Source organism: Macrotis lagotis, chromosome 8, assembly GCF_037893015.1.
Source record: "Macrotis lagotis isolate mMagLag1 chromosome 8, bilby.v1.9.chrom.fasta, whole genome shotgun sequence".
Taxonomy (NCBI): domain Eukaryota; kingdom Metazoa; phylum Chordata; class Mammalia; order Peramelemorphia; family Peramelidae; genus Macrotis; species Macrotis lagotis.
In genome coordinates, this window is record NC_133665.1 from 47,298,073 (window position 1) to 47,322,750 (window position 24,678).

At 37.3% G+C, this 24,678-nt stretch overlaps 1 protein-coding gene across 1 annotated transcript in view; it reads left to right on the plus strand.

Annotated features, from left to right (window-relative positions):
• The window catches only part of CACNG3 (calcium voltage-gated channel auxiliary subunit gamma 3), a 121,742-nt gene extending 108,072 nt beyond the window's left edge, over positions 1 to 13,670 (plus strand). The window contains exons 2-4 of the mRNA XM_074198977.1: positions 1,838 to 1,921; positions 9,112 to 9,252; positions 12,796 to 13,670. Of these exons, the coding sequence (XP_074055078.1) occupies positions 1,838 to 1,921; positions 9,112 to 9,252; positions 12,796 to 13,307 (737 nt within the window). The 3' untranslated portion in view covers positions 13,308 to 13,670. The remainder of the gene's footprint in view (positions 1 to 1,837; positions 1,922 to 9,111; positions 9,253 to 12,795) is intronic.
• Positions 13,671 to 24,678: the final 11,008 nt, after the last annotated feature.

Here is a 24,678-nt window from a genome sequence, read left to right on the forward strand (position 1 = left end):
GCATGCCATGCTGGGTGGTCTAGTTCCAAAGTCTCCTATGCTACACAATCAATTCCAGAGTTCTTAAAAAAAATCTTGAGCGTGCCTTTATAGTACTTTTTCTTATCTCCCCTCCCCTTTGAGCACTTGCCTTGTGTGAGTTATCCATAAAATAGTCTTTCATTTGGCATTTGAACAATGTGGTCCACTGGAGGTGTGCTCTCTGTAGTAATGTTTGAATGCACAGTTGTTTAGCATAGGAAGGGACTTCAGTGTCTGGTATCTTCTCCTTCCAGGTTATCTTCAGAATCTTCTTAAGACAATTTAAATTGAAGTGATTCAATTTTCTGGCATGGCACTGGTAAAGTGTGCAGATTTCACAGACATACAACAATGAGGTCAACTCAGTGGCTCTGTGGACCTTCAGTATGGCAGTCAGTCTAATGCTTCTTTGTCAACCTCGTGATCATTGTGTGCCTTCCTGGAAAGGACACTGCCAAGTTAAGTGAACTTGGCCACAGTATTCAAAACTTCACCATTGTGTTAACCAATGGTTCCACATATGGATAGTGTGGTGCTGGCTGATGGAACACTTGTGTTTTCTTGATGCTAATTATTAGGCCAAAATCCAATGACACTGACCCTGCTGTTCTTCAAACAAGACTTCTGACTCTTGTATTTTTACTGGCTTTACCCCCAAGCCTAGAATATTCCCTCCTCAACTCCACTTATTGGTTTCCTGGCTTTCTTCAAGTCCCATTTTCTTTAGGATGAATTTTTGATTCCCCTACCCCACCCTTTTAATTTAATCTGTTAGTTATTTCTAATTTATCCTATATATGGCTTGTCCATACATGATTTTTTTTCATGTTGTTTTTCCCATTATGCTGTGAATAACTTGAGAATGGGGGGACTGTCTTTTACCTTTCTTTGTATCACCAGAACTTGACACATTTCCTAGCATATAGTAGGTGCTCAATAAATGTTTATTGACTGACCTACCTAACAGGGTTGCTATGAGGACAGTATCTCATTATATACATATATATGCATATTTATATGTAACTAAGTATAGTATACATATTATGTAATTACATTACATGTTTGGTTAACTTTGGATCTCTGTGAGACCAGTGCAAGGTTCCACAGAGGTCCCCCAAAGGCCACCAGAGGGGAAAAGTAATGACTAATATCCACCAAATGCAATGTTTCACACATGATTTTTCCCCACAAAACTTATTTGGATGAAATATATTACCTCAAATATTAATTGAGGATGCATGAGGGTATGTAATATCTTTGGGAAAAAAGTAAAGTATTGTCAAGGAAATTTGGAAAAAATGAAAAGTTTTCATTCCACATGCAAAACAAGCCCTTGCTAATAGATATATAGTTTCCCATTTAATGTTTTCAATGGAAAAACTTCACCATAATTGACATTTCCTCAAGGAATCCACATTCATGCTACAGAACATAGATTGTATAAGACATAGTATGGGAAATTGATTTAGAGGACAGAACAATGGATTTGGCTTAGGAGACCTGGATTCAAATTTCATGGACAACTGAATTCCCTTTTCTGAGTCTCAATTCCTTCACTTTTAAAATGGGAATAATAATACTTGGCTACTTGATTAGCCTATACAAAATACTTCTATTGCTTGCCTCAAAAGGTTATTGTAAAGAAGACCCTTTACCAATTTCTGGTAGCTAACATAAGTGTAACTTTTTGATTATAAATGTTTGTTTCCAGGGAACTGAAATGGTTTTTCTCTCACTTCTCCTCCATCATCGTCAAGGACAGACCTCCTAAGCAGAGTCCTCTGTTGACTTCTTCAAGTTGAATTTTTTTCCACAGGTGCTTTCCGAGGAGTATGTAAGAAAATTGACCATTTCCCTGAAGATGCAGACTATGAACAAGATACAGCTGAGTATCTTCTGAGTAAGTCTCTCTACTCTCCTTTTTTCCAGGGATGGAGGAAGGGGAGATGAGGGAAAGGACAGTGACCTTTCTCTGGGTGCATAATGCTGAGGGTACTACTACTACTACAATCCCCATTCCACAGTTTGGGTGGTTGGAACAGAAATAGTTTTGTGTAGTAGAAAGAGAACTAGATTTGCAATCAGTGGACACCTAGTTCAGATCCCAGCCCTTCCTTTTACTTCCTGTGTGAACTCTCTACATTTCAGCTTCTTCGTTTATAAAATGATAGCCTAAATGGACTCCAAAATAGCTCCTAGTTTTAAATCTACAATCAAAACAAAAAAGGCTAAAAATAACTTTAGATCATCCAATGTTAGAGCTCAAGGATGCTTTAAATGTAAAATATAAGCCTGAAAGGACCTTTTAGACATCAATATACAATGTTAGGGCTGAAAGTGACCTTAGAATATAGAATATTAGAAGTGGAAGCAACTTCTTAGATCATCTAGTCATTTTTCAGATAAGAAAATTGAGGCTGGAAGAAATTATTTCCCTGAAATAACACACAATGGGTCAATGACAGAGTCAGTTCTTTGGATCTTCAGACTCTGAGTTCAATAGACTATATTAATAAACTACATTAGTCTATATACTAGTCTATATCATACTATAAAACTTTACCTTTATTATAGTTTTGTCTAAGAGTAAACTGGCTTATAATGGCCTACCTGTTCAGCAGATATGGAATTGAGAGATAGGGGTTATTGGCAATGATAAACACATCATGGTTGTGACCTCTCCTGTTTTCTGCCAATAAATATTGTTTCCCCTAAAGAAAATTAGGCTATAATATGTCCAAATAGAGTTGAACTAGGAGACAGAAACCTAGGTTCTAATTCCAATACCAACAAGATTCCCTACCTGACCTTGGATAAGTCATATCCTTTTCCTGGGCCTCAATTTCTTCTTTAAATTAAAGGAATCCAAAGTCCCTTACACTTCTAATATTCTATGTTCTAAGTTCTAAGGTCCTTCTTCTCTCTAATATCATATTCTATGACTAGGGAGGTGCTTTAGTCTCCTTTGACCTTGCATTCAGTGTGAACTGTTCAATTCTCATACTCTGAAACTTCAGCTTCTTATACAGCTGATCTTGTATCATTTTGCAGCTCAGGGGCTTCCCCCAGCTCTGTCTAATAAGCAACTTGATTCTCACAGGTCATTAGATACCAGTGGGCCTGCTGAACTGTCTCTTCTGATTCTCTAAGTCCATTTCTTTACATCTTTTCTTGATTTCAGAGAGCAAAATCAAGGCAGCTAATTTGTTTCTCGACTTTATCAATTACTGTAGATTTCCTCCAAAAATGTTCCTTTCATTTGTAATCACTAGAATTAGATGATCACAGGAGTGGTAAATAGGTGTGTGATTTTTTAAATAGTCTAATAAAGACTCAAACCTGAGTAATTTAAATTGAAGACAGTAGTTATAGCAAAAGAGTAGATAGTGGAATTAATTACCCTTCACCCTCATTTTCAAAGCAGGAACCATAGCAAGTCCAATTAAAGAAGCCTGAGAAAACATCTGGTCCCCTAGTTCTTGTTAACAGCTCCAAGTGTTTTAACAACAGGACTTAGGTGAGTTTACAATGTGATTTGGTGGCCAAGAAAGCTCATATGACCTTAGAGGTAACACAGTGCTGTTTAGTATTGGAATTGGAGTTGTAGGACCCAGGTTCACATCTCAGCTCTGCCATTTACTACCTATGTGAACTTAGGCAAGAAACTTCATTCCCTAGATCTCAGTTTCCTCATCTGCAAAATGCGTACAAGAAAACCTCCAAGATCTTTTCTAGCTCCAATAATATGATCCTCTAATTTAATAATAGCATATTTCACAGAACAAGAGAGGTTAAAGCTCCTTTGAAATCTCTTACCATTCTACCATGATTCTAGAGTATGATATGCACCTGGTGGCAGAGGCATTGGTTTGAGAATCAAGTTACCTAGTTTCAACAATTTTATTGTAAAAGCCCCAAATATTCAGATAACAAGTTATGATTTTTAAAGTACTTTCTAGATACGTTATCCCATTTGGGTCCCTAGGCTCAGTCTAGAATTATCTCCATTTTCTAAAGTTGAAGAAAATTGAAGTCGAGAGAAAGTAAATGGCTTGCCTAAGGTTGTACAACTAATCAATGACAGAGTTAGGACAAGACCCTTGACATAATCATATAATTATAAATCTAGAACTGAATAGGGACTCAAGAGATCAGCTAGTTTAGGATTCTTTCTTCCCCTATACTGCCTTCTTCCAGTCATTTTTTAGGACTAATGTTTCTCAGATCAGGAAGAAAATAAACATAGCGAGGAGAATCTGGTAAACACATCCATAATCCTTGTCAACATATTTGAATGCAGACAGGCTGCAAGGGTAGAATACCCAGGATTGACCCTCCCTGCAATTCCACAGCCTGAAATTCCCACTGTCCAGACAAGACCTCATCCTGGTTGGAGTTGTTTGCTGTCCTATTTTTATTCATTTGACATGCCCCCAAAGTACATTCTGTACTTTCAAATTAAAGTTAATTATAATTAATATTTTAATAGAAACAGACTTTTCAGAACTAAGAGGGACTTCAGGCTTTAGGATAAAAACGTGAGAGCTGAAAGGGACCTTAGGACATAAGATATATTATCTTGAGAGTTTAAAAGGACCTGAGAGATCATTTAGGAGGTCACAAACAAGCTAGAGCATGTCTGGGTTAGGATATACATGACAGAGAAACTATGCTATAAAAGGATCAGTTAAAGAAATTAGGAATATTTACCCTGAAGAAGAGTTAAGGCCTAATAACCATCTAGGTATTTGAAGTACTATTATGTGTTGAAGGAATTCAGCTCATCCTGCTTGGTCCCTGAGGACAGGGTTAGGAGCAGTGAGTGGATGTTAACGTGAGACAGAACTGGGTTTTATGTGAGGAAAAAATTTCCTTCTAGTTCAAGCTGTTTCTTCATCTCCGTATGAATGACTGTTTACGGGAGATGCTGTTTACTGAAGGGATGTACACAGGTAGTATTTAGTCTAGCTGAAGAGTCCTTAACCTCTTCTGTGTCATGAAGCCTGTGTTCCCCTTCTGAGAATAATGTCCATTGCCTAATATTTATAATTGAAGGATATGCTAAATTTCAGTAGGAAGATAATGAAAAGAACAATGTATTTTATTTTCATCTAAGTTCTTGGACCCCTTGAAAATTGTAGGCCCCAAGTGAAGAACACTTGTTCTAAATGACCTCTAGTCTTCATATTCCTTCCTTTTCACCATATTTCCTACTTCTAAATTATATAATCTAGACCTAACCTCACCCTACAAATGAGGAGAATGAGGCACAGAGGAATTAAGTGAATTGTCAAATTTGCTTAATGACAATACAAGGGAGAATACAAGGTGTTCTGACTCCAATATTGTATAATTTGAATTATATCACATTGCCTCCTCAATTTTGTTGGGTAAGTTTTTGAGAATCCACACTATACACAGATGGAGGGCCCCTAGGATATTGAGCTAACAGTGCTGCACAATTAATGAAGCATATACCAAATTCATGTGACCACATCAGAACTCTGTGTAAGACATCATTACTAAAAGGACCCCAAAAGTATTTAGGGGGCATGTCCTCAATGTCCCCAGAAATCCCTTACCATCCTAGATGGTAAGAGCCTTAGAATTAATGAAAGGAAGAGATGAATCTATACCCCCAGGGCTGTGCTGAATTGATCATTCTGGAGCCAACTGAGATTTTTCATCCTACTGGCTTAGCACCAAACAGTCAATCCAATTCAGTTCCTAAAACAGTCTAAATAACCAGATGTGAGCTGTCTGAGAGACCAAATTGGATCAAACATTTTGGGAATCAATCATTTCTTTGGCACTCAGCCAAGGCATCCAAAAAAGGTCCCCCTAATCAACAAGAAAATGGCTAATTCAAAACTATAAGAGACCTTCCCTGATTAATCTTATCCCACTTCCATCACCTTTTCACTCCATGTCCCCTCAATGTTTGTATAGACTTTGGATAGGGAGGAGCCAAAGGGAGAAGGAAGGAATTACATATTCTAAAAGATGGTGTGCAAGTTTCTTGACTGAGGGACATCTCCATGTCTTTTTTAAGCCTATTCCTTTGTGTCCAGCAAGTCAGAAGACCCCAGAGATCACCTTGCTCAACCCATACCTGAGAACATCATTTTGCAACATCCCTAAAAAGTAGATATCCATTAAAGACATTTCCTTGTTGAAGTGCTCACAAACTAACCAATTAGTATGTCTAATTGCTGGACAGATCTAATGGTCAGAAAGTCTTATTCTTTAATGATGAACCAAATTTGGCTTCTCTTTAAATCAATATAGTTTCTTTGCTAGTACAAATAAATAAAATTTTTCAAAGGTAGGAGGGCATGGGTTTGGTCTGAAGACAGAAGAGTCAACTAGATAGCTTTTCCAGGGCTCCTCCAACCAAAAGATGCCTTGGTTCTTCTGGACAACACAGATTGGTCAATGTGAATCTCTGAGGTAGAACAGAAATATTTCTACAGATTTTCCCTAAGAGATTTATTTGTTCAAACAAAGTCAGTCTTCCCCTAGAGGCATTTGAAATATAAATGAAGGCCCAAAGGAGTAGGAACCTGAAAACATGGGTCTGAAAGAATACAGAAGGATAAAAAAAAAAACAAAGAGATTTTTTTCCTCCTTCTTTGTCTCCATAGACACAACCAAACTAATAACTATGATCTGTGTAAACTCTGAAGTTTGATAGAGCAGATTCCTAGTCAGGCAGGGGTTGGAATGATTGACCTCCCTTCTAATACTGAGATTCCATAGAATGATGCTCTCTGCTTCTAACAGACTTTAACCTGGAATAGGTAGATAAGTCATATATATATATATATATATATATATATATATATATATATATATATATATATATGTATGTATGTATGTATGTATGTATCACTGGGGCAGGTAGGTGGTTCATTAGATAGAGCATGATCTGGAGTCAGGAAAATGAAAATTAAATCATCCTCAGGCACTTATTAACTGTGTGGATAAGTCATTTAACCTCCATATAGTTTTCTCAAATAAAAAATGGGGCGAGGGGAGAAGGGCTAGTGGGAAGAGTTAATAATCACATCTGCCTCCCAGGGATGTTGTGAGGATCCAATGAAGTTATAATTATAAAACACTTAGCAGAAGGTATACAGGAAGCACTATTTAAATGTTAGCCATCATCATTGTTATTAATATCATTACTGTTGTTAGAGTAGAAGTTAAAAGGGTCAGATTTTACTCATCCTAAGAGAGAATTTCCCATCACTTAGATCTGCCCCTAAGTCCAATAGGCTGCTTTGGGATGTAGTAAGTTCTGTACTTCTGGGGGTCTTCAAGCAGAGAGACTTGATAATCCCTTGTTAAAGATGTTTTATAGGATACTCATATAAGGGTTGGACTAGATGAACTCTGATATAACCCTGATGTCAAGTCACTTTCTAGCTTTTCTCTTACATTTATTCCCACTTCTTCCTTGAGCTCACCCAGTTTTTTCCCTTCCAACTCACTTCATTGACACAACAAAAGACATAGTACAGAGCTTTCAGAATTATTACATTGTACTTGTTCTTCCCTTATATATTTATATTTTACTTTGATTATAATCATGACCCTGCCTTGGGAAAATCACTTCATTTCCCTGGTTCTTATGGCATGCCACTCCAATATTTTTGCAAATACCAACAATAATAACAGTGCAAATGTGGTCACAAAGAGTTAGACTTGACTGAAAAACCACATTTTCCTCTTCTATAAAGTGGGAGTAATAATACTTGCAATAATACTTAAGAGGCAAGGTGCTACAGTGACCAGAAACTTGTCTTGAGAGTCAGGAAGACTGGAGTGTCCAAGTTCCACATCTAAGGAGAGGGGTAAACATTACTCATAAATTACCAATGACATCATTTTACAGCTTGAACTAGACCCAATCAGTACCATCTTATCTGGCAAGAGTCAATGAATAGCTAAGCAATGTAGAAGACAATTCACTTAAGAGTCAGAGATACCTAAGTTTGGATCTTGCATCAGATACTGACTGGGTGACTGAAACAAATCTCTTAATCTAGCTGTACCTCAGTTTCCCCATTTATAAAGAGAAGATAGTAATAGCATCTACTTCATAGATTTAGTATGATCCAGTTAGATAATATAAGAGAAGAGTTTTGCAAAACTACTAGCACATTATAAATGCTAGTTATCATCATCATCATCATCATCATCATCATCATCATCATCATTATTATTACATTTACAAGCTGTACAATGCTAAGCAAGTCACCTCACCTCTCAACCCTGAGATAACCCTTTAAGATTAGGATTTTCTCCTTCCTTGTGTCTGCTGGCCTCTCAAGTTCCTGGTTTCTTTAAAGTCCAATCCTTCTGGAAGAAACCTTTCCTTATCCTTAAAACTTGTTTCTAGTCACTGTTGCTTTGGCTTAGTGTATGATTTCCTTCTTGATATGCTATTGATATTACTCTGTTTGGGGTAGATTCTCTAAAGATTTATGCATTAGAGCAGTTACCAAAAATGGTTAATTAGCTATTGAATAGCACTGCCTAAGAAGTCATTTTAATCACCCATTTATCCTGTATAGAACTTGTCTAGATATAGGTGTTTGCATGTTTGCTAGTACATGAGCTTTTCAATGGCAGGGATGGTTGTAATCATTTTTTGTAGCCCCAATGCTTAGCACAGAGTCTGATATACTATAGGCACTTAAAAATGCTTCTTGAGTCAGTTTACTGAAAGGATGCCAATCTGCTAAAGAGAGAAAGCCACTCATAGAATAAAATAAAAAATCTGATATAAAAATAAAATAAAACACATAAAATAAAATACAATATTTCCTGCTTCTCAAGGTATTGCCAGGAAAGTGCTTTATTTACATTTTAAAGCACCACAGAAATGTGAACTATTTCATATCTTATCTTCGGGTCATTTCCTTCCTCAGAATCAATTTCATACTTCTCTATGTGGTGGATGTTTAACAAATAGTCTTAGTTTAAATAAATTGAAGCTTCCAGTGAGAGTTCTTCAATCCTGAACCTTCCTTGTGGCACAGTGTGGCCTTCTCTGATCCTCTATTGTTTCCTCCTCACACTCAGGGGCTGTGAGAGCATCCAGTGTTTTTCCTATCCTCAGTGTGGGACTGCTATTCTTTGGGGGCCTCTGTGTGGCAGCAAGTGAGTTCTACAAAAGCAGGCACAACGTCATCCTCAGTGCGGGAATCTTTTTTGTATCTGCAGGTAAGATCTCATACCCAGGTTGCTGAGGAGCCTCCTCATTTATCAGGGGGACTTCAGACAGCCAGGCAAGGCACACTCACTAAGACACAGCCTCTGCTGGGAGCAATATGGCAGATGGAATCAGAAGTCCTGGACTCAAATTCCAGTTGCAATACAAATCACACAACCATGAGAAGGTCATTTCACCTCTTCAAGTCTATTTCCTCTTCTGTAAAATGAAGGAATTAGATAAGATGGTCATTGTCTGTCAGCTTAAAGCCTCAATGAATCATCCTTCTACAATAGTGTGGGGAACCTTTTTTTTTTCTTAACAAAAATCAAAGTTTCAAAGGAAAAAAATATGATTTCCAATAGAAAGCAACATAATTTACTTTTTTCCCCCTGAAAGACACATAAAGTATTCAATTCAATTGTTGAATATAACAAATGCACACATACAAATGTGATTCACACAAACTTTTGGCTTAAAGAATCACTAAGGGTGACTCAAAGAGTAAGACCCCAAAAAGGTAAAAATGAAGGGTGAGAAGAATGGGAAAATAGGAATTAGAAAAGGAAAAGAAAAAAAGTCAAAGAAGTAAGAAAAAGAATGATGGGGGGTGGGAAATGGAGAGAGTTAGAGATGCACAAAGAAGATAGAAAAGAAGGAAGACAAGAGGAAAGAAGCTCAATTGTTCTTGAAGTAAATATCATCTTTCTCTATAAACTTGAATTGTTGATTTCTTAGGGAGTTCTATTCAATAACTAATAAACCATTTTTGGTAACTGCTCTAATGTATAAATCTTTAGAGAATCTACCCCAAACAGAATAACCCCAATAGCATATCTTTTTTTTAGGGGTTTTTTTTGGCAAGGCAAATGGGGTTAAGTGGCTTGCCCAAGGCCACACAGCTAGGTAAATATTAAATGTCTGAGACCGGATTTGAACCCAGGTACTCCTGACTCCAAGGCCAGTGCTTTATCCACTATGCCACCTAGCTGCCCCCCAATAGTATAACAAGAAGGAAATCATACACTGAGCCAAAGCAGCAGTGACCAGAACAAGATGGCACCCAGAAGGCAAGACAAAAATCAAACTGTTAGGGTTCACCTGGTTTAAAGGCTCCACAACATTACACTAGGACATGACAATCTAATCAGCTTACTGTTGCTAAGGAGTTTTAGAGAAAGGAGTAAAGGTTAAGGGTCTTTTGAGTCCCTCATATTGGGCATTTTGGATCACTATATTCATAATGTACAAAATAATGAGAAAACGAGCTAGTGTCATTCCCCAATATGATAGCAAGAGAGGCAGAAATCAAATGACCTGTATTCTTGACCTTACCTTGACTAATAATACGATGTGCAAGTTATCTTCTCTCTGTCTGTTTTCTCACAGGGGGATTCTACTATGTGTTACCAAGTCATTTTCTCTTTTGAACCTCAGGCAACTGAATAGAAAAATGTGGGAATTGGACTAGATCTCTAAGGGTACTTCCAGATCTAAGATTCTATGTTCTATGTTCCAATGTTCCTTCCAGCTCTAACAGTCTATCACTTAATACATACCAACTGCCAAGGCAATCTAAGGACATGTCAATTCTCCTGATCTGTACTGACATCCTCACCATTTCTACCTATTAAATCTTCCAGGGAGATACCCAATGTATAAGCTGCTGAAGGACTGTCAGTCCTTCAGCTTTAAACTAAACAGAAACATGGGGAACATTTATAACTGAAAAATAGTACTTTCTTTGTTCTTTGGGATCACTGTAGCTTCTGGATTCCTCAAAGCCCTGGGCTCCAAAATTGAAGCATTTTCCCCAGCATGCCTCCTTTTGGGAAAGTCTCCCTTAGCCACATGACTCCAGGGAACCTTAAGATTCATAGAGGGCCAAAGAGCATAAGACTGTCAAGCCAGAAAGGGCTTTTAAAAATTACCTAATCCAAATGCTTCACTTTTACTAATGAAAAGTTTGGAAAGCAGAAATAACTTATGAAAGGTCACACAAGCAATTGGGGCAAAGGCAATCAATAATAGTGGAAAGAACACTGGATGTCGAATGACATGGGTTCAAATCATTGCTCTATCACTTAATGCTTTCTGTCTCTCTGGGCCTCAGTTTTCTCAAATATAAAATGACAAGGTTGGAAGAGAATACCTCAAAGGTCCTTTGTTCCCCCAACTCATAATGCTAAAGCACTAAATGCAGTCATCTTTTCAATCTCTAGGCATTCTGACTTAAGAGCACTCAACTTTGATAAAAAGCACAGGTGGAGTCCAGGTTTGGAACCCCTACTAACAAATGAACAGCTGTGTTTTGTTCCTCATTTCACAATATCTGGGAAAGTTCTTACCAAGAAAGGAATTTCCTCATAGGTAGATTGAAGAGAGCTTCTCTCTGTGTGTCTGTCATACACACACACACACACACACACACACACACACACACACACACACACACACACAGACACACCTGCTTGCCTCCAATGTCACCAAAAGACTGGAACTTCAACCTTTTTTATGAGTTAAAGTAGGTTTCTCTAGGCAGGCCAGAGAGCTCAGTAAGAAGCTATAATGTCAATTCTGTAGGGAAATGCCTTCCAAGTTCCACAGAGCCATTATATGGAACATTAGAAATTACCTAATTTACCTTATATATAAATTACCTAAATTACCTTATATATTGGAACAGAGTTTGGTGTGAACAAACAGATTGAATGTGATGGAAAGAACATTGGAGTCTTTATCAGGAGGACCTGGCTTTCAGTTTTAACCTCAGAGAACCTTTCTTTCTATACCTATGAAATAAAGGAAGTTGGTCTACTCTAGATGATTTCTAAAGTAAGATAGTCTAATTCTCATGGTTTAAATCAATATTTCCCAAACTAATTTGGTCATAGAACACTTGGGGTCTGAAAATATGTTTAACTAGCACCCCCAAAAACACTCCACATAAGAATTGGCACAAGGAATTTATGATCTAAGATACCACCAAAAGGGGATGGTTGGGGAAATTAGGGAGCCCAATAAAGAAAATTCAACTTTTTTCCAAGTCTAAAAGTGCCTCATATAATTAATATTTTGACAGATGCATAATTTTGTATTTAATATTTTCAATGGAGAAATATTGCTAGCATCAACATTTTCTCACTTCACAGGAAAAAAGTCTGGGAAATGCTGTTCTAAGGTCATAATGCTCTATGATCTTTATTCTTCAGGTCTTGCTAGCAAAGTAGAGTGAAAAGTCCTTGAAGGCAAAGATTTTTTTCCCTCTGTATCATGAGGAAAAAGCAGTTTTGCACAACAGATTTAATAAATTTTTGTTGAATTAATCTACCGTATTTTAAACTCTCTTACAACTCTAACCTTCTCTGTCTATTCTGTTATTTGCAGTGCGTCCCATGAGGCAGACCTTACAAGGATTTACAGAAGCATCTGTAATTTAGTAGTAGCAGTTCATAGGTCTCTAGTCCTTCTCGCAACACACTATAAAGTTTAAGTTTAACAAAGGCCTGTCTGTTTCCTATAAAAAGATGCATTTTTTTGTTCCCTTTTCTTAGGGTTAAGTAACATCATCGGGATTATAGTTTATATCTCAGCAAATGCTGGAGACCCTGGCCAAAGTGACTCCAAAAAAAGTTACTCCTACGGCTGGTCCTTTTACTTCGGAGCCTTATCTTTCATCATCGCCGAAATTGTGGGTGTCATCGCTGTGCACATATACATTGAGAAGCACAGGCAGATCCGTGCCAAGTCACATTCCGAGCTGCTGAAGAAATCCACCTTTGCCCGCCTCCCCCCCTACAGGTACAGGTTCCGGAGGCGATCCAGCTCCCGGTCCACAGAACCTTGCTCCCGAGACCTGTCCCCCATCAGCAAAGGCTTTCACACCATCCCTTCCACTGACATCTCCATGTTCACCCTCTCCCGGGATCCCTCCAAGGTCACAGTGGGGACCCTCCTCAACTCCGATCGAGACCATACGTTTTTACAGCTCCACAACTCCATTCCCAAAGAGTTCAAGGAGTCACTGCACAATAATCCTGCCAACAGGCGCACCACACCTGTCTGAGTGGACCTTGGCCTCTACCCTCTGCCCAGTCTTTCCCATGTCCAGTGCAGCCTTTGGGGGAAGTGTACAGAGGTGTCTGTCAGATTGCATGGCATAGTCCCCGTGATGGTATTACCAGTGAAACCCTTGTTTATAAAGAATAAAACCAAATGGGTCTCAGCCCTCCCCTCCTCAGTCTTTATTCCCCTGCCCTCCATTCTGAGACAATTTCCCTTTCTGAGGTCCCAGCCTGAAAGCCAATCAGTTTCTGGGTCTCTCAGTACCAGATGTTCCCTCCTCTTTCTTCATTGGCTAGAAAGATCTTGGCCTTCTTTCCTCCTTCATCAGAAAGGACCTAGAGGAATTTCAAATGGATTGGGTGAGGGCTCCACCATTCATGTGAATAGGTGTATATCCCTATCATCCATCTACACTGAGCCTCTGCGGACCCAGTGACTTGGGAGTCCCACCCCAGGGGGAATCATTAACCTGATAGTTACATGTTACAAGAAATTGCCTAGAAATCAAGAATGTCCAAGCACTGACACGGCTAATGTCATGAGCGCTTGTGTTATTAAAAATGTTGCCTTGTTGTAACCAATCGAATTGGAGGTGTTTTGTTTCTTCCTTGTCCTTGCTGATCAAGTCGTCTTCTGGTTCTGTGGCCTCTGGTACTCTGAAGCTGAGCTCCTTACCAACCACCTAACAAGTTCTGCTTGGCTGATTGATCTATAGCATTCTATTCATTCTATTCTTTCCTTGTGTCAAACATTTTCTAAGCCCCTGCCATGTAGAGGACACTATTCTAGGTCCTGAAGGAATAAAATAAAAATGAAGAAAATAGAGTCCCTGCCCTGATGAGGTTCATAGTCCAGTATCAATCAATAAACATCTATTAAATATTTACTATATGCATAGCACTGTTAGATTTGGGGGAAGATGGGGAGGAAATAAAAAGTGTAAGCAACACAATCTTTGTCCTCATGGAATGCATAGACTAGTGATAGTAGGGGGTTCAAATACAATACAATTTGGAGAATGAGCAGGCAGAAAAATGGTGAGCAAAGTACTATTTTAGACATCAGAGAGAATTATAAATGCAAATTCCTACCCTCAACAAGCTTGCTTTCTATTAGAAAAAATAAGAATAGCTAACATTTACATAACTTGAAGGTTTACAAAATATGTTCATGCTTAATTTCATCTGATCCTTGAAATAACCTAAGAGGTAAGTATTACTGATGTATATAAAGGAACTGAGTTTTAGAAAGATTTGGTCACTCATTTGTGCTAATAAGAGTCTGAAGTGGATTTAAAAATCAGGTCTTCTTTACTTCATACCCAGTACTCTATCTACCCCTACTGCCTTTTTAGATCCTAGATCTGAATTCAGAAGAGCTGGGTTTCCATCCTGGCTCTGAAGCTGCCTAGAACAAGATATTTCTTCTTCTTGGACCTTCATCTGTGAAGTGAAAAGATAGAGTTAGGAATCATTTAGGTCTCTCCCACCTCTAACATTTTGTGATTTGTGAAGTGAATAGGAGTAGTACAAAATACTTTGGGGGCGGGTCCAAAGAAAGAAAAATTATTTTTGATCGAAGAGGTGGTATTTGGAAAGCAATTATGGAAGACTTCTTAGAGAAGGTGACATTTAATCTGGGATTCAAAGTAAAATTCAAACAGGTGGATAAGAGGACAAGGAGGATATGATATTTCATGTATTAACTAAGACACAGAGGCAGGAAAACACATGAAGGTAGGAGGGGGAGGAGGGATATTAAGTGGTTCATTTTTGACAGGCACAGAGGATTCCTGAAAGCTAAGTGTAGCTAGGCAGGATGGCACCAGATTATGGAAGATTTGTAATGCCAGGCAGATGAGATTAATAAGTAGGAAGAAGCCTTTCTTAGCAGGGCAATGCCTGACCTTGGGTTGTCACCATATGTTCCCAATGCCCAGATCTCTCTCCAGTCTCCTACAGAAAATCTCCTCCCCCTGAGGGCCAACATGACCAAAATTCAGCATTATCTTTGTTTTCCAACCCACTCCTTTTGACTTCATATCTGTCATTCAACATTCACTCTTGTCCAAAGCTTCATTTTTGTCTTTGACATTTCTCTCCCCCTCATTTCAATTCACATCATACAAAATCAAGTTCTATTGTAGATTACATCCCCTCCTTTCTAATCCCACTGCCACCACCACTTTGTGACCTTGAGCAAGTCATTTAACTTACCTGGGTCTCAGTTTCCTCATCTGTAAAGCTCTGAGAATGCTTCCAGCTCTATAGATATACTCCTGTGAGCCTACCTATCACCAGATGATTACTATTATTATTATTATTATTAGATTCTCCCTACTTCAACTCATTCTTCTTACTGCTGCTAAAGTCATCCTCTTAGTGTGAAGTTTAGCTTATCTCTCCTCAACTCAAACATATGTAATGCCTCCCTACTAACTACTGACCAAATTCAAACACTTTGTTTTGTAATTCATGGACCTCTACAATCTGTCACATATATCTTTCTCTCCCAGTCTCACATCTCTTCAAACAAATAATACTCTGCTCTTTTCCCATCTTCAGGTAGTTTACATTCTAATGTGGGGGTGACATACAACATGTGCATATATTCTATATTTCATGCAAATGAGACTATTCATTGACTCCATGATATATATTTTAGGAATGTTACTGCCTTCTTGATTTTACTTTCATATTTCCCATTAATTTCCACTTGTTGAAATTTTATCAATTCTTCAAGAACCAGTTCAAATGCTTCTCTGATTAGTCCCCTGTCCTTCAGTGAAAATTATCTTTATCTTTTCAGTTCTCATATAATATTTTGTACCTCTCTTATATTCTTTGATTTTATATTATTGTTAGTTATATATGTCAGTCCCCATTGGAGGGGAGATATAAGTGTCTTAACTAAATCTTACATCTTCCCCAAGCTCTACCTAGAGTATATATATTTAATAAATGTTTTTTAGGTTGAATTGAGCCTCTACTCTCTTTATCTCTTCTCCTTTTCTCCTCCATCTATCTTGAAACCAAACTCAATCTCTCTCTCCCATTCTGGGGATGCTAAAAACTCAGACACTTTGAAGGGCTTATCACTAAAAGAGTGAATATTAGAGTGAATATAAGAGGTGTGATATTCCTAGTGTTACATTGTGTTTATGAAACTCTGTCACCTGGCCTTCACAACAGTCTTGGGGAATTCACAAATGGGAAAGAGAAAGCCTACAGTTATCACACAATGAATTAAAATCTCACACAAGTAGCTCTCAAGTCAATAATCTGACCGTGGATTTGAAAAAGGTTGATTTATCTCTAGGCCAGTGGGGACCAAACAAAATTCCATTCTTTCACTAACAGCCTCAGATAAAAAGCAAAATAAAATTAAAAGTTTCCATGTTTGAACAGGAAAAACTGAACAGTGAGAAACCAAGCTATAGAGAGATAGTTGAATATAGAGTCAAGAGACCTGAATTTAAATTCCAACTCTGATATTAATTTATCTTGGACAAGTTAACTTACTTGACTCATATCCTTCTTGTTTTGAAGTAATAGTTTACTCATCTGTACAATGAACAAAAGGATTTCAAAAGTTCCTCTCAGATTGAAAATCTATGAATCTATGTATTTTGGCTCTAATACAGCTAAGAGTTTTACTTTGCTCAAGGCTTTCCATCTGGGAACTCCATTTTCCTCATTTTATGGGGAAGTTAGACTCAATGATCTCTAAGGTCTCTTCTAATTGTTATATCATATAACTCGACAATCTTAGTTCTCTATGAGGATTTAATCCTCAAAATGAAGACTCATGCATTCACAAACTTCTTTCTGGAGTTTCTGAGAGAAAAAGACAAGGAGTTATTTCTCCTCTCCCTTGCGCCAAGAAAAAATTTGGTGCCTATCCGACAAGAGCAGAGCATGAAACTTGGGCAGAAAGCACAAGTTCCTGCCTATTCCATTGATTCCCTAGCCCTATATGAGCTTCTCTTCCCTGGTAGCTGAACTGGAATAGACTGGAACCTTGAACATATCTCTGGATTTAACAATGCCACTAGTTGAATTTCTCAAGCCTCAAAGTATTTCCCCTTTAGTCAGTTAGTTAGCTGGTGAAATAGCACAGCTATGGCCTATCTGTAAAAGCACTTGTTTCTCCCCCAAGTGAGGTGCTTATAGAAGAGTAAGAGGGGTCTCAAAGCTATAGTCTTAGGCAAGAGTTAAATTATTCTAATCTGTGGCCTGCTGACTCCATATCTGAAATTTATCTACCAAGTTGCTACCAGATCAACATGACTATTTCCCCAAAAAAAGAGATTCATCTACCAAAGATCTCTTCCCCACTTGGAAAATATTAAAATCTTCAGATTCCAAGGAAAACACAGACTCACAGAAATAGGCACTGCAATTATGTATCAAAATTAATATTTCTCAGCAATAAATTGCCTCATGTGAACAGAGCAAGAGTTTAAATCAATTCACAACACCAGGACATTATTGCTATTGGTTACTTCTAAGCTTTCAGGAAAGAAACATAAGCTGATGATAGTATATTCTTATGCTTGCTTCCAACTCCCCAAGCCATGCCTACCCATTTATTTGGCTCACTATAGTATGGAAGTAACCTAGCCTCTTAAAGGGTAGTTTGATAGATTGTGAGTTCCAGCAGGTCCTAAAAATTCAATTCACTTAATAGCCTTACTAGGTGTTTACTATATGCAAATCAATGTGAAAGACATTAGAGATATAAACATAAAAAATAGTGCCAGTCCTCAGTCAAGTAGAATATAAGGTAAAGAATTATTAGGACAAAGGAGAGACCCAAGAAAACTGAGGAGGAAGAAAGTACACTTAGCTGAGGTAATAAATATGGGGAACTAGAAAAGATTCCATGGAGAGGGTTACATCTGAGCTGAACTTTGAAGGAAAAGAGGTTTCTAAAAGAAGGAAAGGAGAACAAATTTTATTTCATACATGGAAAATGTATTTGAATATTGTGGAATAATAGAAAAGTGCATGTTGAGTTCAGGAAAACAATTAGAATTCATGAAGGGCAGTAATGCAAAATAAGGCTGAAAAATATAAGGTGAAATCAGATGGTGGGGCAACCTTAAATGTCAGGCTACAGGAATTATAATTATCCAATAAGCAATAGGAAGCTATTAAAAACTTTTGAGTAGGGCAGTGAATTTAGATTTTACCAAGCTAGAAAGGCTTTGAGTATGTATGTTGCAAATGTTTAGAGAGGTTCATCAACAGAAAATTCACCAGCATATGTTGGACATTTTTTTGACCATATCAACTCATTAAAACCATTTTCTAAGGGGGTAGAAGAGTTACAATCTATATCAGGGAAGAGAATGATCATACAGATAAAGTCTCAAATCTTTTGAAGTCTTGAAGGATGTTTTTAGTACCTTCCCACTGCATAGATATGTAAGGATGTGAAAGTTGGTTGATTAGTCCTTATGATTTCCATCTTTGTGTGTGATGGGAGTGGTGAGTTGGGCAAAGGAATAACTTTATCAAGTTCTCCATTATCATCTTCAACAAGTATTTAATAAGTAAGTTTTGTGCCTTGGGTAGGATATACAAAAAGAACTGCATTTCTAGTGTGAGGGTTTACCAGACCCTTTGTAGGGCTGCTCATCCACGTTTGGTGTCTATTGGTTCTCAACTCTCACCTATAGCTCCAAGAAGCTGTAATACAAAAAAATGGCCATGTTCCAATAAAACCATCTTGGCAGTCTTGTGAAGATTTCCATTGGCATAATGGTGGATGAGAATAACTTGTTCTATTGGCAGTGAAGGCAGCTGAAACAGCTACTGTTAAGATATCAAAGAAACCAATGTCATTCATTGTATCCTGGCCTATCACTAGTCATCTTGACTTTTGTCTTCTCACTAGACTGTGATGATAGTAAAAAAGATTAAGCCTAATGATTTTGTGCATCTCTGCCTCATTGAAAGACAATTGACATGCAAATCATCATCACTCTGGGATGTCATTGATCCTCTCCAAAAATGAAGGGCAAACAACAACACTGTGGCAGGCACTATGTTAAGCACTGGAATACACTGAATTATATATGAACAAGAATGTATCAAATTCTCAAGGGTTCTGACTCAGGAAGCCTTCATCATTTGTCTTTTCCACAGTCAAGTTTCTGAATTATCCTTTCTGTTCAGCCAAAAAGAGAGAGAGAGAGAGAGACTTAAGACTAATCTTACCTATTTTATTAGGTTAAGATTATAAAGAAAAATAATTTGAAAATTATTTACCAAAGTCATATGATCTAACCCCCCCTCATTTTACAGTTAGGTAAACTGAGGTCAACAGAGGTCAAATGACTTGTCCAACACTATAAAAATATAAATACACAAGTATAGTATGGTTATTGAGAAGAAAGATATCCCTCACAATTAGAGGGATTAGGAAAGGCTAACCAAAAGGAGCTAACCATATAGGAGCTGAATTTTGAAGGAAGATAGGAATTTAAAGCAGTAGAGGTATATAGCAAGAATACATTCTGACATGGGGGCAATGTACTGTGAATTATTCTGGAGATAGAAAATTTAATACCAAATTTAAGGAAGATAATCAAATTAAAGAGATTAAGAAGGAGTGGTCAAAGAAACAGGAGAAGAACCAAGAGAGTCTTCAGAAAGGAATGCTTTGGAGAGGTCATGAAGGATGAAGTAATTAATCAACCCATCAACAAACATTTGTTAATCACCTACTATGTTCCAGGCACTACTTAAACTGCTGAAGTTTATACAAATATAAAAGTGAGGCAGTCCTTGCCCTCAAGAATCTTACATTTTCTTGAAAGGATACTGCAAGATTACTGAAAAATAAATGCAAACTATTTACAAAAGAATTATATAGCTATTTGGGAAAGAACTGAAAGAATATGAAAAGGCCTCTTTTTGAAAGATATGGCATTTGAGCTTAGTTTTGAAGTGACCCAGGAATCTTAGGAAAGGAGAGTAAAGAGGAAGACAATTTAATGAATTCCAGAAAGTTGTGCAATGGAATGGCATGTATGAGAAACAGAAAGTCAGCTTAGCTGAGTGTTGTGTGCTAAAAAAAGAAATTATTTGCAATCGGACCAGAAAATAGGTCATAATCAGATTATTAAGAGATTTTGCCAGACAGAAAAGTTTATTTGGTTTTTTTTTTGTCTTAGAGGCAATAGGGAGCCATTGAAACTTCTGCAACGGGATCATAACATGATTAGACCTGTGCTTCGGGATTGTCAATTTGGCAGCTCTTAGAATAATTCTTTGGTTAGAGGACAGACTGAATTTAGGGTCATCAATTAAAAAACTATTGCAATGGTGTAGACCAAAAGCAATGAGGGCCTAGACTAGTATAGCTTTCACATGAGTAGAGAGAAAGAAATAGATATATGACTTGTTGGTTGGTTCTTGTCCTTCATCATTGAAGAAGACCAAAATGACATCACCAAAATGACAAATTACAGCATGTCTGACTGGGGCTAATCAGACTAATATGAGCTTGGAATGCTCTGCCACAGGTTGGTCACAAATAGTTCATGTGAACACCAAACTTATGTAAATCACATTTCTTTTGAGCTGTTTCAATTCTGCCTTCCTCATGGTGTGCAGGACTCTCACTGACCCTCACCATTGTGGGTTGTCCTGTGCCAGTGTCTTCCATGCTGTATAATCAATTCTTCAATGAGACCTTCAGGGTGTCTCAGTAGTGCTTCTTCTTACCCCCTTGTGAGCACTTGTCCTGTGTGAGTTCTCCATAAAATAGGTTTTTTTGGGAAGCATACATCTAAGCATTCTAACAACTTGTTCAACCCATCATAGTTGCACTCTCTGTAGTAATGTTGGAATTCCAGGCAGTTTAGCTCAAGAAAGGACTTCAGTATCTAGTATCTTCTCCTGCCAAGTGATCTTCAGAATCTTGCTAAGACAAATTAAATGGAAGCAATTCAGTTTCCTAGCATGGTGCTGGTAGATTGTCCAGGTTTCATAGGTATATAACAATGAGGTCAACACAACAGCTTGGTAGACTTTCAGTTTGGTAGTCAGTCTAATACTTCTCTAGGATCAACAATACATAGCAACCTATTAGATATTTCAGGGTGGGGTGAGACAGACGTTTTGCAAATGAAGAATTGAGAATGACCCCTAAATGTCAAACTGTGGCAAAGTAAGAATGTTGGAACCTTTAATAGGAACAGGGAAGTTGGGAGGAATGGAGTATTTTTGCTGGAGGGGAGGAGATAATGTGTTTTAATTTGAATAATCACTTATAATCTCAGAGAGAGAGTAGTTTCAATTGAATTAAGGGTTAGAAGACAGAATACAAAGGGTAAGTAAGAATGCATCTTTCTTAAACTTGTTCATATATACATGCCTTCATCTTGACATTATAATAAACACATGATTCTTGTTCCTTCTAGAAACCAAAAAAAATTTCCTTCTCTAAAATCATGTTTCACCTATATTCTAGACTTCCTCCTATCTCAACAGAAAAAATTGTTCCCACAAATATTCCCTCCATTTCCAGCATTTTCATGTTTTCTCCATGATACATGATACCTATCCTTTCCACCAACAAACAGGTTCCCTATTTTTGAATATATGTATATATATATGTGTGTGTGTGTGTGTGTGTGTGTGTGTGTGTGTATGTGTATATATATATATATATATATATATATACTTCCTACCCTTGCATTCTTCACCTTCATTTCACCATCAAATATCTCCATAATATGTCCCTGCCCTGAATGCACACACTCTCATAATAATCCCTTGAATATCTGGCTTCTATCCCTATCACTATAGAGAAATTCTCTCCAAATTTTGTCCAAGTTTAAATTTTTTTATTTATTTAAGGCAATGGAGTTAAGTGACTTGCCCAAGGTCACACAGCTAGGAAATTATTAAGTGTCTGAGGTTGGATGTGACTCTGACTCTGAGGTCCTCCTGACTCCAGGGTCAGTGCAATATCCACTGCACTACCTAGCTGCTCCCAAATTTTGGCCAAACACCTCCTTGTTCTTTCTGTGGCATTCAACAAATTTTACACTTATCTTGTGCCTCTTACTACTAATACTACCACTACCACTACCACTATTACTACTGCTGCTGCTGCTGCTACTACACAGACACACATACATACATGCACATACATGATCCCCTTGGAAGTGTTTTTTTTTCATGGTCTGTTCCTTCCATTTTGACCATTCCCCTTCTTTCCATCCTCTGAGTTTTCCTCACAGTCATCTTTACATGGACTTTTGCTCTTCACTATCCACACTCCCCTCAGAAAATTCATCTCCTGTTATCTCTCCAGTCACAACCTTTATTTATTCTCCAGTCCTATAATGCTAGCTCTATATTACATATCTACATCAGGGGAATACAACCCAACATAATAGAAAAAGCACTATCCTTCAAGTTAGAAGAACTATGTTCAAATCCTGGTTCTATCACTTTCTTCCTAAATGTGATCCTAAACAAGTCATTAAACTTCTCTGAATCTCAGTTTCCACCCTGGGAGAAACTATTTTTTTCACTCCCTACTTTCCATAGAAATTGTGAGGAAAATTTTCTGTGAGCTTTAACATGTTGAAAGAAATTCAACTATGATTATTTAGTTACTGTTATACATGTATATCTCACATTTCCTAAGATACAACATATAAAAAAATTAACATATTAACTAATCATTTCTCTCTGCTATCTGGCTCCCCTTACTACTTAATTTCTCCCAGTGAAGTCATTTTTTCCTATTTAGAAACCTTGGAGATGTTTTTATTCTTCCCTCTCCTTCATTCCCTATGCCTACTATGTTCTATTATAACAACTTTTGATAAAGTCTTTAAGACACTACTCCTTTTCTCTCTTACTCTCCTTATTCTCTTTTTTGTATTATTCCTGTCTCTTACTCCTTCACTGCCACCACTATAGTTCATATACTGAATTCTTAATACCTGAACTATTTCCAAAATCTTCTGACTGGTCCTCCTATATCCATCCTAAATGCTGTTGCCAAATTCACTTTCCTTAAAGAGGTACTTTTATCATATCACTCCTATTAAATATCCTTCCATAATCCCCCCAATTCCTGCTATTTCAAGTCACAGAAACTCATGGGATATTAGAACATTAGAAAATTAAAATATTAGACCTAAAAAATCCCTTGAACCTAGAACTTTGATGTTAGAATAAGAAAGGATCATAGAGCAATGGAATATTAGAGCTAAGAGTCTCCTTAGAAACTAAAACAGGATATTTGAATGAAAGGCATCTGAGAACATACAATAGAATATTAAAGCTAAGAGCTTAGCTTTTATTCAAACTTTAGAACATAGAATGTTAGTATTAAAAGGTACCATATAACATAGAATGTTGTAATTATGAAGGAATTTCTTTTTGTTCAGTCATTTTTAGTCTTGTCCAACTCTTTGTGACCTCATTTGGGGATTTCTTGGCAAAGAAACAAGTTGTTTACCATTTCCTTTTCCAGTTTTAAGAGAATTTAGAACATAGAATATTAAATTCATTTAAAAACATGTATTAAGTATACAATTTTAGTCATATAATTTGAGTTCAGAGGGACCACAGTACATAGAACATAGACTGTTAGAGTTGAAAGGGACCTTAGAGATCATGGAAAACCAATTCTCCTATTCTAAAGAAGGGGATCTGCATACTAGAGAAAGGAGGTGACTTGACTAAACTTATATAGTTAATAAATGATAAGGTAAGGACTTAAACACAGGTCTCTGTTATCTATACCACTTTGACTTTACAAATACTGCCTTCCTAAGATTCTTTGCCTTACTTTCAAACCTTCCATAATCCATTCTAACACTCCCACCTAGTCAACTTTTCCCCCCACTATTTCCAAATATGCCCCATTCATCTAATCAGGCTTATCAACTTTCCATTATAGGCACATACATGCTGACTTTGTTTTCATCACCTGGAGAGTATTGAGAGAGATGACCTTCTTTATCATTTCTCTAAATCTTCAGTTTTTCAAGAAAGGGTGATTTCATCCATATCCATACTGCCTCTACCAAACATAGACCACAATCCACTGAACTTTCATAAATGGTCTATGAGTTATCATGTTTCAAAAGTTCAATATCTTGCTGCCAACAAGGTGATAGAGCCTCCAAAAGTGACTATGTTCTCAGGCTATATATATATATATATATATATATATATATATATATATATACACATATATATATATGTATATATATATATATATATTTCATCAGACTCCATATCCATCCTTCAAAAATGCCAGATCAAATCTTCTTCTCTAAAAAGTCTTCCCTTCCTACTTCAATACCATCTTTCCCATTTTTGAATTTCTAA